This window comes from Rhipicephalus sanguineus, chromosome 6, assembly GCF_013339695.2.
Source record: "Rhipicephalus sanguineus isolate Rsan-2018 chromosome 6, BIME_Rsan_1.4, whole genome shotgun sequence".
NCBI classification, from domain to species: domain Eukaryota; kingdom Metazoa; phylum Arthropoda; class Arachnida; order Ixodida; family Ixodidae; genus Rhipicephalus; species Rhipicephalus sanguineus.
Genome location: NC_051181.1, coordinates 17,745,526 through 17,759,477, shown reverse-complemented (window position 1 = coordinate 17,759,477; position 13,952 = coordinate 17,745,526). Strand labels below are relative to the sequence as shown.

The 13,952-nt window shown below is 45.6% G+C and overlaps 1 protein-coding gene across 3 annotated transcripts in view; it reads left to right on the top strand.

The window, feature by feature from the left end:
• LOC119395629 (protein argonaute-2) overlaps positions 1–13,952 on the top strand; it is a 126,827-nt gene that overhangs the window by 24,684 nt on the left and 88,191 nt on the right. The window contains exons 2-5 of one of the 3 annotated variants that reach the window (XM_049416707.1): positions 7,556–7,919; positions 7,992–8,291; positions 8,440–8,799; positions 8,880–8,963. The exons of 1 other annotated variant lie outside the window; for it this stretch is intronic. In XM_049416707.1, coding sequence (XP_049272664.1) covers positions 7,556–7,919; positions 7,992–8,291; positions 8,440–8,799; positions 8,880–8,963 — 1,108 coding nt within the window. The remainder of the gene's footprint in view (positions 1–7,555; positions 7,920–7,991; positions 8,292–8,439; positions 8,800–8,879; positions 8,964–13,952) is intronic. One more of the 3 variants, XM_049416708.1, reaches the window with a different exon arrangement.

The window sequence follows — 13,952 nt, the reverse complement described above, 5'->3', positions numbered from 1 at the left end:
CCTCCCGAATGAGCGCATTCCACCACCTTGCTGTTCACACATGACAAGAAGGCAGTCCCTGAAGAACCGCACCTGATGCTGGCACTCAGTGCTGCCACTCAGTGCTGAGAATCCTGCTAATACGCAGGCAATGGCCTTCCAAAAGTAGCATCCATCCAAACATCGGTTGCAATTCTTGGGGGGGAGGGGTGGCACATGGATTCTCTTGCGTACCATGATACTGTTCTTGCCTTACACTTGTAACTCACGTTAGAAGTTGGGCAAGTTGGTACGGTATCACCTTCTGAAAAAACTGCGCAACAGGACGGGACACAAAGAAAAAAATGACAAACAAGCGCAGACTCAAAACTGATTTATTGAAAAAAACGTATCACCCTTATGTAGCATGTCAATCAACGAAAAACACACACACAAAGAAAAAAGCCAGTCAAGGATTTCAATAAATCAATGCAGTGTAGTTGCCTGTAGCATGTGGAACGCAGATACGCGAATTCCTTGTCAGACAGACTGATAGAGCGACAGCTATTACACAAGTCTCCCTTTCTCCTGATGTGAAAGGACTCTATAATCTTGCGGCCTATGTATCTCCTTTCCCTCGATATAACTGTTGAATCATTAAAGACGGGTTTGCAACCACACACTCTGCAATGCGCGGGCAAATGCAATCCCGGGGTATTCGAAAGCAATCGCTCGTGTTCCCTTAGCATCATGTTCGTGCATCTGCTGCTTTCACCATTATAAGATTTCCCGCACCTTAACGGGACCTGATACGCTATGCCTACCTTGCCTGGCACATATTTGTTCTTATGCTCAACCACGGCCGGTCTTGAGGCGCGCGCTCGCTCCTTCCCTTACGGCCTGAGCAGCCGCCGGGAGTACAATGGAACTTTTTCTATACAGTCACGACGGCGCGCTCCGCGTGAGGGCGTCGCGAGCCAACCGCCCAAAGCGCGTTTCACCGCATGCGCTTCGTGTTGTAAACCAGCTGTGCCCGGCCAATTTCTCGTGCTAATTACTTCTTTCGGTTGTAGCAAGCGGTGAAGGAAGTACAGGTGCGTGTGGGGACAGTCTGCCTTTCTCGGCACTCGGCAATAGAAGACGCACACGCAGCGCTACTAGCAACAACAATATTTTTTAAGACCCGACCACCTTATATTCGATGGAGGCGAAAATGCCTGAGGCCCGTGTGCTTAGATTTAGGTGCACGTTAGAGAACCCCAGCTGCCACAGCAGTGCATTTTTTATTGGCCACGCATATTTACAACGTCACAGAGGGGATACCCATCTAACCTGGAAAAGATGAATGTAATGCGTGCAGTGCAAGTATTCTCGCTCCAAGTCGTTGGCGCACTGGAACATCTGCGAAACTTGAGGGGCGACTCCTCTATCGTTCTATTCAAGGATGCAGCATCCACAATAAACTTCATGAAAGCCATAAAGAGGTGGTTCGACATTCACAACACTACGTACAGTGGAAATGACTGCAAACTTCCCATCTCAAAGCAGGACGACAGCCGATTGCTGTGGCTGGAAAATGAATTTTCAGGCTACATTAAGCGCATCCAGGATTCTTCTGTCGCCGCTGGCGTTGGAAACTTTACAGACGAGACGTACACTGCCCTGCTTTTCACCACAAAGTCCACAGTGGAGACAGTCCGATTTCTTCTGAGAATAGGAGTAAACTATGTGCTCACGAAGAAATTTAACAGTGATCCTATAGAGGCATTGTTTGGAAAATTGAGGGCGATGTGCGGGGGCAATGACGCGCTGGACGCAAGAGCCGTCACAGCTGCTTTGACTCGCATTGTCAAGGAAAAGGCGCTACCTTCAAAAGACATGGGCATTCGCGACGAAAACATTGAAGAAGCGGCGGTGTCTATTCCGGAAGATGTTTTTGAGGAACTTGAAGCTCTGCGAGAACCTCCTCGCAAACCACCGAACTCTGTTGCCTATTCAGGCTTGGTGTATGTAGGTGGTTACATTGCCAAACTCATCACCGATGTCGGTTGCGAAACATGCGCCATGCTAGTGACGACAAACAAAACAAGCAGTCCTTTGTATCTTCTTCTCCGTCAGCAAGAAGCCTATGATCTACACTACCCAAAGCCGGAGTTATTATCAATGCTGGACACAATTGTGACGTTCTTCGAGAAAGCAGTCAAATATCTTCCTCTAACGAAAATCGAGACTCTGCAATTGACTGTTGAGTCATACCTTGAAGATTCGCCACTTCTGGACTGTCCGGAAGGTGTGGACAAGAGTCACGCGAGAGTGCTGGCTCACATTATTTCTGAGAAGTTTCTCCGGATTCTTCTTATTAACTACACAAAAAAGTTAACAGATCAGAATGACAGGCCTTCCGGTTTTATTCACAAGCCCTCGCGGAAGCATATCAGGCTGTGACAGACTTGACTCCTTTAAACTGTGATCGTCACTGCAGTGTTTTACCAACAGTGATTTTTTTTCAGTTCTCCATGCGCATATTGTTGTAGTACCAAGGAAAACATTGTTTCCCATTGAAAGGGTTCTCTGAAAGTTTTTTATGTTTCCTCTTCGTCTGCAGCGTGGCCGTCCCCATTATGCAGTGACTTTCACTTTTTTGAAGTATTTGTTTCAATATTAAAGCACGAATTAAGATGCCTTCAACAAAAAAATGTGCAATTTTGTTATTTTCAAGTACAGCGATGGCTGGCACATACATTTGAAATAAACATTTCCTAAACCATGATTAAACCGTTTCCTCAACCAAATGCAATGTTCATCCTCTTACTTGTTCTCGAAGTTACAGAAACCTTAAAAAAAAGGCTGTGTTATAACCGCGTCGATGCTTTGCCGAGCAACAGAAGCGGGCTTATGAGCGGCCTGCGCCACCACTTCTGTAAAGCGGAATTTACCAGAGTCATCATATATACTTGCTACCATGTTTCTATCGCATTGGTACCATGAATACCATATGAGTAACTTCAGAAAGCGCCACGGTAAGTCGGAAGCCGAGCACTCCCTGCGCGCGCTAGCCTCCACAACGGCCGGGAGTGAGTTAGGGAGCAGTTGGCTCGGAGCGCCCCCACGAAATTGCGGCCATAGGTAGCAACAGCCCCCCGTGCGCAGGCCGTAAAGGAAGGAGCGAGCGCGCGCCTCCAGACCAGCCGTGGCTCAACATGTCCTGCTGCGCAGAACGTGTCCCGTCCGGCTGTGCAGTTGTTTCAGAAGATGATTGCACTTGTAAATTCCGATGAGAGCCATCAGCACTGAAGGGTTAAACAGGACTGCATTAGAACATGGTCACAGCTCCCGGCTGGTGAAGAATGGCATCGCATTAAGATCTGCTTTGGACAGGTCATACCAACACCTCATGGGCACTAGTTTTTCTGCGCAGGTAAAGAGACGAAGCTGGTTTTCCTGATAATGCCATAGCGGCCACTTGTGAAAAAATAAAACTGTTCATGAAACAGTGGCCTGAAATACTTCTATCGAGGATATTTCACCGGAAAGAAAGAGTGTCAAAAATCCCACATGTGCACTGGCTTTCGCACGGCATTAAGAGAGGGACTCTGAGGTACAGAGTTAGTGCTGTGTTCTCCGTGGAAAAGAAAGGAGGCCACATTTGCTTCGTGGTTAGCAACCGAATAAGCAAACCTGAGCGGTGCAATAAGAGAGGATGTCGCATCAAGCACGTGAAAGAATTTGTTCCTTGTGCACGTGGTATTGTCCCGAACACAATTGTCGTGGGGGAAGGCGTGCATTGGGCAAACCGCACTTAATCCTCGATTGCATAGCATCTGATACTGGTAAATTTAACATTGCGCAACGTACACGAGGACAAGAAAGGAACACCTATACAGACAAGCGCAAACTATCAACTGAAGTTTATTTCAGGAAACACTGATACTTATACATGTAAAAACCACATGTCACATCATCACATGCTCACAGCTGCGCGTCAGTAGCACTCCAACAAAAAGAGATTACCTTCATGTCTTCCTGTACGCGGGCGAAACAAAAAACTTCCCTGAGAGGCTGCGACAACATAAGAACGATGTCCGCAAGTCCGAGTGACAAAGGAGTACGCTCGCTGAGCACAGCGTGTTGAAAGACCACCACATCAAAGTCTCTCGTTGTAGACTTGGCCAATTACTCTATGCGGCTTTTTGTGGAATCCTGGCCCATCCAGGTGACAGCCAGTAACGTAAACCAGTCTACAGGTGCTCTGCCGATTGAGAGTCTGCCTCAGCGGAATTCAGCACATCATGGAGAATAGCAGTGACCCCACGGCTGGAAGACCCTGAAAAAGAATGCGAGTGGCACGCGAAACGTCTTACTTTTCTTTGTAACAACAAAAAAAATTTTTTTTACTCACGACCTTGGTTGGCATCTGTTTCAACCAAATCCCATTAATACCACTGTCACACGAACAGCCTTAACCGCGGCTAACTACGGTTATAGCTAAAGACTGTTACAGGAAGCTACACGGCAGGTAGTTATCGCAAACGGCCGTGATTCCACGAGAGATTGACACGGATCCGAAAATAGGTATTTTAGATTTGAGTATTTTATATTTCATCCACATACCACCCAGTAGCCTGAAAAGGAACCTGGTTTTATTATCTGCATAATTTACGAGGAAAAAATATCGAATATATTCAATACAGAGGGACAATTTTATTACCTGTCGTTCTCGAATGTTCACAGTGACGCAAAACACAGATATTACCGTTACAAAGAACACATTTTGTGTATGAAATGTATGCACAACAAAGAGTAAAGTAACATTGCTTGGAACTTGTAGAGTGAAGGAAACTATTTTTGAAAAATGTCTAAATATGCGACATATTATCATCGTTAGTACATAATAGTTGCTACAACCAATAAGGCTTATCAACTTTCTTTTGAAAATAAATATTGCTTATTTCTATCTGCAATGGCAGCTAAGTTTCTGGTTATTGAACTCCTGAGCGAACGAGGCTGATCTTGAACACCCCATACAGGTTAACAGGTTTACAGGTTAAAGTGAACAAAAAATGTTTATTCACAGATATTTTTTTTTTTTCGGTGACTAGGCGGTTGAAGCATTCCTTTACTACTACAAAGTTTGTGCATCTATTTTGCTAGTAGAAGCACGCCGTCAGAATTACGGTAAATTTATTCAGAGTTCAGTGATGCTTTCTTTGCAGATAGCGTTGATAATTGAATCTCATGTTCTGTATAATGTCACATTGAGAAAAATGGCTTCACCATGTGCCAGAGTCAGAAGCCATCACATTTAACTCGACAGGCAACCTTAAGCAGCTATAATGTTGCTAAGGTTGTAGATTTGTGCAAATAATTATCGGGAAATCGGCATTTTGGGTATAATTGTTTGGGTTTGAAGTTTTATGTGAAACGTAAATTTGAGATTTAAAAAATTCCTATTGCGGGTTCCTGCAGCGAAGACACATTGATTAAAACTCATGATTGCGGAGTAACGGCAGAGGGAACGTCGTTACTTTTTTTCGGTAACGGTAAGGCGTTACATTTTTTTTGTAGGTAACGTAGGGCGGTAACGCGTTCCTTTTTTTTTATAGTGTAATGAGTAACGTATTTAGTTACAACGCCTACAACACTGGCGTGAGCACAGAAAACAATCGCTTTGCTTTATCGCACACATCACACTAAAAAGGCGACAATCAGTGAAGGCGTGTTCACACTTGGCCTCGAAGGGGGCGAAAGCGGCAAAACTCACCGGAAATTCACTTGCTTCGCCACCTAAGCGGCCGGAAAACCAGGCGGCGAGCCCGACGCGAAAATGTTGGTCCGAGACAGATTTTTACGCCACAAGAAATCCGATCGCCTTTCCGTTTCATGGGAGGCCGTACTTTGGCTGCACTTGCTTAAACCACGTGATGTAAACAACAACCGGCCGCAAATTCAACATGGCGGCCAGGGCATCGGCAGTGGTTCGATAGTGGTTTTTCACCTGTTGGTTTGCATTGGTGCAATTGCAAACTACCCGTGCAGCACAACGTACTCACAGCCTCGACAAGAACGCGTTCCTCAAGAGCCTGGTTTAGATTAAGATTGCAGAGAAGACTGGAATTCGCAGAAGGTGAAGCAGTAGCGAGACGGCGTGCCCCATCGTATCTCACTTTTGGACAGCCGGGTGAATCCGCCGCCGCTGCTGGTGTGCCCGCTTATGTAGATGTCCTGAAACCGGTTGAAAAACGTGAAAGCTATTTCTTTTCCGTGTTTTGCGTGCATTACTTGGATTCGTTAAGAAATTAAATGCTCAGGAAACACAAAATAAAATGAATTCTCAAAGTGGCCAAGGCGGCAGTGGCATGCAGGAGGGGCAGAACAAATGTGAACTGTTTCGACGCGCACGAACATGGTTTTCCTGCCGCTGTGGCTTTTTGTTTTCTCTTCGCTTCTCAAGTGTGAATGCGCCGTGAGATTTTGTTAATATCGCTCGCCCATCTACATGGTGTGCCATATTTGGCACAAACCTGTATCTTCATTAATATGATCACAATAAATCTGAAAATTTTTGCATACGTTCTTCTTCGTCTATCATATGATAAAAGTTCAGAAAATAATTTTTCTAATGGCTTTCATAATTCATGCAATAGAGGGTTAATGCGAGTCTTCGGGAGCACAACAGTTCTTTAATAGGCAGGCATGTTACGCATTTGGCATTGTGCTGCAAGGAGTGCAAAGACGGTAGTTGCAAGCCTCTGGGCAAACAACAGTAATGCAGCACAGCCACAAGGGCTCTACACAGAGGGAGATTATAGAGGCCTTCCACATTGGATGGGAGGGGCCAAGTTGCATTAGTCATTCATCTATTAATCTGCAGGAGGGTTCTAGAACTACACGTGAAATAATCGTGCTGAGTGCTTGTTTTTGTAATCTTTTTATGTTGACTCATTTGGTTTTATCTGGTCTAACTGTGTTTTAAACATGTTTTTCCTGAATAAATAAGTTGATTGCTAGTAGCGTGTCGTCCTGTGTCCATCTTTTCTTGTGTACAGTGTTAGTTGCGCCCCCCTCTACATCATGGACCAACACCAACTCGCCCAGCTTCTTATTTTATTAACAATATTTGGCATAAATAAAGGCTGCTCTCATAACTATGAGCATAGTTGCCTTGCAATCGGTGCAAAAGCCAAGACAAACTGTGGCTTGATAAATTGTGACAGTGTTAGTGTTTGGTATTGAGACGTGAGTTTCTTTTGTCGGGGGACTGTTTGGTGTATTGGCAGCTCTGTTGTTGCAGCAGGCCTGTTGACGGGCTTTTTGGAAGAAGTTTCAGCCTCGGCTTGAGCCACGCTACCATGTCGTCTGCCAAATGGGTGCTGCCTTTTTAGTTAGCTTTCTCAACCGAAGTGGTCGACCTCAGTTTGGAGCAACCACAGTTAGTGGGATAACTGCAGTTAGCTTTGTCTAACCGGATCTAACTGTGGTTCGTAGGAACTCAGGTTAGTGTAACTAGGGTTTAATGTGGCTTGCTTTTGCTGCGACGTTTTTTCACCCATTAGGCAGAATCCGTAATGCACAGCCCAGCGAATTACTTTCTGTGCAGCCCCTGGGCCCCCTAGTGGCGGCGGAGGAGGAGGCCCGGGAGGGGCGCCACGTGCCCCACCCCCCGTCACCCCGGTTGGTGCGGTGACTCCCCTCGGGGGTGGCCCCGTGCCCCTAGGTCCGCCAGCCCCGGCCCCAGCCCCCGTAGCAGCGGCTGCGTCGGGTGCCCTCGGTCCTGCCGAGATGGTTGTTGCAGCGGCCGTGGCACTGCCGCAGTTCTCCTGTCCACGGCGTCCCAATGTAGGCACCGAGGGAAGGCCAATCCTGCTGCGGGCCAACCACTTTCAGATTTCCATGCCTCGCGGGTTCCTGCACCACTACGATGTCACCATCACGCCTGACAAGTGTCCACGCAAAGTCAATCGGTGGGTTGTTCCTCCTCCTCCACTTGAGATCATAAGTGAAAGTAAGTGTGTTAACAAGAATCCATGTTGCAGGGAGATAATAGAGACGATGGTCCAGTCGTATTCCAAGATATTTGGCAACCAGAAGCCAGTGTTTGATGGCCGCAAGAATATGTATACTCGAGACGACCTGCCCTTGGGCAAGGAGAAGGCCGAGCTGGAAGTGACCCTTCCGGGCGAGGGCAAGGACCGTGTGTTCCGGGTGGCCATCAAATGGGTTGCCCAGGTCAGCCTGTACGCGCTTGAAGAAGTGCTCGAGGGACGCTCTCGCCACATCCCTATGGATGCTGTCCAGGCACTCGATGTGGTCATGAGGCACCTGCCCTCCATGACGTAAGTGCTTGTCACAGCAGTTTAGGTTTTACTTTGCATGCGCTGAGGTTTAAGCAGTATTGCAGATTTAAGCAAACACATTAGGCCCTGTGGAGACGGGAGTTTGTAGGAACTACGTTTTAACCAGGTTTTTTCCGTCGCCATTCAGGTACACGCCCGTGGGTCGATCCTTCTTCTCCTCCCCAGACGGTTACTTCCATCCACTGGGCGGAGGACGAGAAGTGTGGTTTGGTTTCCACCAGAGTGTGCGGCCGAGCCAGTGGAAGATGATGCTCAACATCGATGTGTCGGCGACGGCCTTCTACAAGGCCCAGCCGGTCATCGAGTTCATGTGCGAAGTGCTGGAGCTGCGTGACGTCAACGAGCAGCGCAAGCCTCTCACGGACTCCCAGCGCGTTAAGTTCACCAAGGAGATCAAGGGCCTCAAGATTGAGATCACCCACTGCGGCACTATGCGCCGCAAGTACCGCGTCTGCAACGTCACCCGCAGGCCTGCCCAGCTCCAGTCGTAAGTGCATTTCACGTTTTCACATGTCCATGTTTACAAGAGGCTGTTCTGTGAAGCCAGGTTTTCGATTATTTCTTTAGGTTTCCATTGCAGTTGGAGAATGGCCAGACAGTCGAATGCACAGTGGCCAAGTATTTCCTGGACAAGTACAAGATGAAACTCAGGTCAGCATGCCTTTTTATGTGATGCAGTTGTTTCCACATTTTTTTGCACACTGTGCAAATCGGCAAGTTCCCGCATGTTACAATCTCGGGAACTTGCATGCAAACTTGCATTGCTTCAAGGTAGGCATATTTTGTATTTAAAGTTATGAATATATCTGAATATCTTGTGAGCTGTATTGCAGCAAGACGGCAAGACGAACAAAAACGAACAACACGGCGCTGTGTTGTTTTTGTTCCTTTTGCCAGTGTCTAGTGTTGAGCTGTAAGGAAGTTCAAGATATATCTTGTGATCCCCTTCGAGTTCACTATATCCGGGATCCACTGTACCGTATTTACTCGAAAATAGGTCGGGCACGAATATAGGTCAACCCCTAATTATAGCGCTCTATGAGAAATAAAATTTTAAAAAATATTCAAATACAGTAAAACCTCGGTGATACGATCACGGCTCGTACGAATTTCGGGGTGATACGAATTTTTCTGTGGTCCCGGCCAAGGCCCATTATCCTGCAATGTATTGGAGTATGGTTGTTGCAAACCGATTTGCACCCTGCGACGTTTGATACGAACGTACGCTAGCGCACAGGTACGGACAGGTGCTGCCCGCGCTGTCGCGGAAGACCCAGCAGTCACGCGCGGGCGCGGGCATGCGCGCTGCGCGACCATGAACGGTGCGTCGTTGCCTCCGAGATAGTGCGCGGGAATCTTGAAGGCCTTTAGGCGCCTTCGCGTTTAGGTTACAGATCACGTTGACGTCGCGCTTTTTTTTTCCCCGACACGTTGACTCGTGCTCCTGTGCTCGAGGCAGCAGCGTCTTTGTACTGTGTTAACACGTGCCTGCCACGTCGATGCAAGCCATGTCCCCGCAATCAGACGTTCCATGACACAAGACTGAAACCTGGGCTGCAGGTTTGTGATGAAGTCCCATTAAAGGTGGACGAAGACCCCAAGAGACGAAGCGGAGGGTCTTGGCGAAAGAGCTTGGCCTCTATCTATCGTTAGCAAAGCGCTTCTTTTCGCCGCAGTACTTTGGTGTCATGCGGAAAAGCGTAGTAAGATTAGGAAGGGGCTACTAGCGGTCATGGGGCACAACACATCTCGTTCATTAATTACACAGGCGCGCATGCACCGTATATTTACGAGTGCAAGTATGATCGCTGACGTGTAAAAACTTTACTGGCAATCATTCAGGGCTGTTCATGACGTCGCTGCGGCCCTGAAAATCACTAAATCAAAGCGTATGCCAACTTCCTTTTGTCGCATACTGATTTTTCATGTTTTCTGTTGATACGAATTTCGGATGAAACGAATATTTTTGGTAACCCCACGAGATTCGTATCACTGAGGTATAGGTAATAATTGAAACGTACCACAACTTCATTTACAATAACTTTTCCTCCGCGCTTTAGTCGCTGCCAGGAGCGTCATCATCGTCAGAAGTGTGGGGAAAGTTGTTTTCGACGGATTCTCCGCAGGCACCCTCGGCATCCCAAATGACATCGTCCTTGCTGCCATCGAGCGTGTTCGAAATGCAACACTTATTAGAGCCGGTCACGATTATTTCCGCTGGCAAGTCCTTCGCATTCGTTGAGCAACGGTCGAGAGCAGAAGGCTGGAAGCTTCGGATATACGCAAGCGGACAGCATGCACATTGTGAGAACTGTGGTTATCGTTTGCCACAACTGCTGTGGACGAAACCGCGGTCGCTATTGACATGATCATGTATGGCGACGGCGAAACTCACTGAACTCCGAAAGCTCATGTGCGTCCAGCGTCCACCTTGTCAAAGTGATGCTGCTTTCCGCAAACAGTGCAGACAAACCGTGGCAGATGCGATCATAAATAGCAACAAACAATGTAGTTTTGAAGGCATGTGCACGACCAGCACACGCTGATTGAAACGGAACTACCGCACACGGTCACTATCGACACGATCATCGATAGCGATTACGAGCTCCAAAGGTACACTGCTAATGCAGCGGTAGGTCAAAGGCAATATACAGTAGACTCTCAATAAACGAAACTCTCTTAATGAAATTGCTGCTTAAATGGAACAACTGCCTCTAACATGATTGGTTTGTGCTTGAATTCTGCACCCCTTTTCATCTCTCAGTAACGAAACTCCTGTTAAATGAAACAGATTTTCCTGGTCCCTTCAGCTTTCGTTTAACAGGAGTCTACTGTAGTCTTAAAAAGGCATCTTTAAAAGGCGCGAAAAAAACCACAATGGACAGGTAGGAAGGAGACAGGACGACGTGCTTCTAGCAACTGAAGCTTTAATCAAAAAGCGAAAGAAGATATACACACACATTACAAAACAAGAAAAGAACCAGACCACCGCAGAATGAATATGCATATAAAAGATAAAACACCAGGCACGTTTTTTGTCACCAGGGGGGACGTGGCAATGGGAATGGTAAATTTGGTCAAAATATTCAATTTTTCATTTTATTTTTTTCTGCAATCCTGAGACCATGTTTTATGTCATGGTGAAATATGAGACCAAAATAAGCAGTAGAAGTTGAAAAAAAAAAACCATTTTACTAGTGTGCTGTCATCAAAAACGATGACAAAATTGGGCTTTAGAAAATGCAAATCTGCATTTTTCCCTTGACACAGTGCCACCATATTGGCGTCATCATAAAGAGGGACAGATAAAGCTCAAAATAGCCACAAAGCTCAAAATCTCCAATGAAAAATAAAACCAGCTTCCTTCTAAGTTCTGTTTTCTTAGCTATTAGCTGCATTTTCTTTGAGCTCCATTTTCTCAGCTTTCATTTTTTTGAACAGTTGCTGTCAGTCATCCCTGTGCCATTTCACAACAAACAAAGATATAGCCATTCCGTTTTCTGCGCTTAGATCCCGAGACATTGGCGCGTGCCGTAAAGCTGTCCATATTTGTCTGCACGCCATACAGATTTTTATAATTGGCTTTTTGTAAAAGTTGTTAGTAAGACAATGAGTACAAGAAATTTCAAAATTTTTTGTTTGCCTATTTGAATATAAAAAATAAACCAATAGCGTTACGGCACAGAATGGGTCCTTGTGAATATGCTTATGCAAAGATCTTGACGAACTTATGTCTAATTCATTAATTAATTTTGGGATGACAATGAGAGTCTATCAAGTGTTGTAACTCCGAAAACTACAACAGATAGCTCAAAACCGATTTCCGTTTCGATATCAGCACAACATATCACATCTGCATGCCAAATTTCATCACTTTATCTCCATAAATAACCAAGATAGTTTTCATTGCCACGTCCCCCCTTAAGTTATATCAAGGTAATCTACCTCTCGGCTTGATAGCGCTACGGTCGGACAGCTTATACAAGAAGCACCCGATTTAGAAATATAGGCGGCTTCCACAATTTCACGAGTCCTTTGAACTTGGTTCGAAAACAAAATAGCTGCTTCTTTAAACAAAGGAAGACACCCACAAGCTTGTGAGCGCCAAAAGGCACAAAGCCTTTTGGCGATCGTGTCTATCTTCGCTTATCACTATGGTGGGGTGGACTTTGACACCTAGTTTTCCGTCGAAGCCTCAAGCGAAGCTTAGATGCGCACTTTCGCGGCAGCCAGTTGCGCCGTCCCTTATTGGTCTGTTCACGTGTGTCCCAGAAAGGCATACGCGAGTTCTTTTGACAGAAACAAATGTTTTGTGTGTATATCGTGGTTGAAAACAGATTTTGCTAGTTTCGGGTGATACGAATATTGTCTCTCCCCCTTCAGATTCGTATCACAGAGATTCTATTCTAGCTGGGAAACCCTACCTGCGTTGTTTGTTTGGCCACTCTAAGCCATTATAAGACCGCAACGCCAATGTTTATGCTTACGGGGCTGTTCGGTGATCCAGTGGTGTTATGCAAACACCCAGTATTGGACAGAACTTCTTATTTCAAAAGAGTTCCTTCTTTTGACTGTTTTGCTTCACATGGTCAATTTTTCCACTTGACAGTGAGCTTTTAACTGCTCCAAAACGTGTTTTTGGCTGCTTTAAGGGGAGACGCGGGTCTTTTTTTTTATTTCTTTTATTAGCTGTGTGAACTGAACGAAATTTAACAAACTTATCCCATTTTTTCTGCAGATTCCAAATCTCTAATTAGAATTTTGGTAGCTGCATTAGTACAAAAGATGTGCAATCTCTAAAAGCATATTTCTTACGGGAATTTTCGGCAACTTTGCTTTGTCAAACACAGAAACAAAGTATGTGGCAAGGCTGCCAGAGAGCTGGTTTAGCCGGTGATGCTAATCAGATTGTCTTCAACAAACTTTGAATGCAAAATAAATAGCCGTAAATGTGAATGAAATTTTTTTGCTGCGTACTATTTCTGATAATTGAGAATGATAATTTGGTGAAACAACATTATAAGAAAATAAAATAGCATCACCGGCCAGACCAGCTTCCTGGCAATCTTGCCACATACTTTTTTGTATTTGACGAAGCAAAGTTGCTAAAAATCCCCGTAAGAAATTTGCTTAATATGTGTTAGAAATTGCATATCTTTGTTCTAATGCAGCTATTAAAAATCTACTTAGAGATTTTGAATCTGCAGAAAAAGCTGAATAAGTGTATTAATTTTCATGCCATTCACCCAACTTTTAAAAAACCATTTTTTAAGCCCACCACGTCTCAAAGACCCTTAAAAGACCTTTTTTCGGCTCCAAAAAAACCTGCTCCTAAGCCGACAGCTTCAGTCAATCACATCACTGGGATGGCCTTCAACAATATGGCCTTGCACAGTCGCGGTGTTAGAAGCGTGCATTGCAGTCTGTGGTCGCTCGGTGGAAGCTGATGCTTGGGACACAATGGTAGGCAAGAAATGGTACAAGCTACTATATCGTGCAAAAGAATAGCGTCGTGCTGCATTTCTAACTCCTTCGACGGCGCTGAGGACCATGAGTGTTAAGGGCAGACACTGGTCCCGAAAAATTTTTTTTTTGCTACAACTTTTCAGTGAATTTGCCAGCTGAATTTTATAAAATATT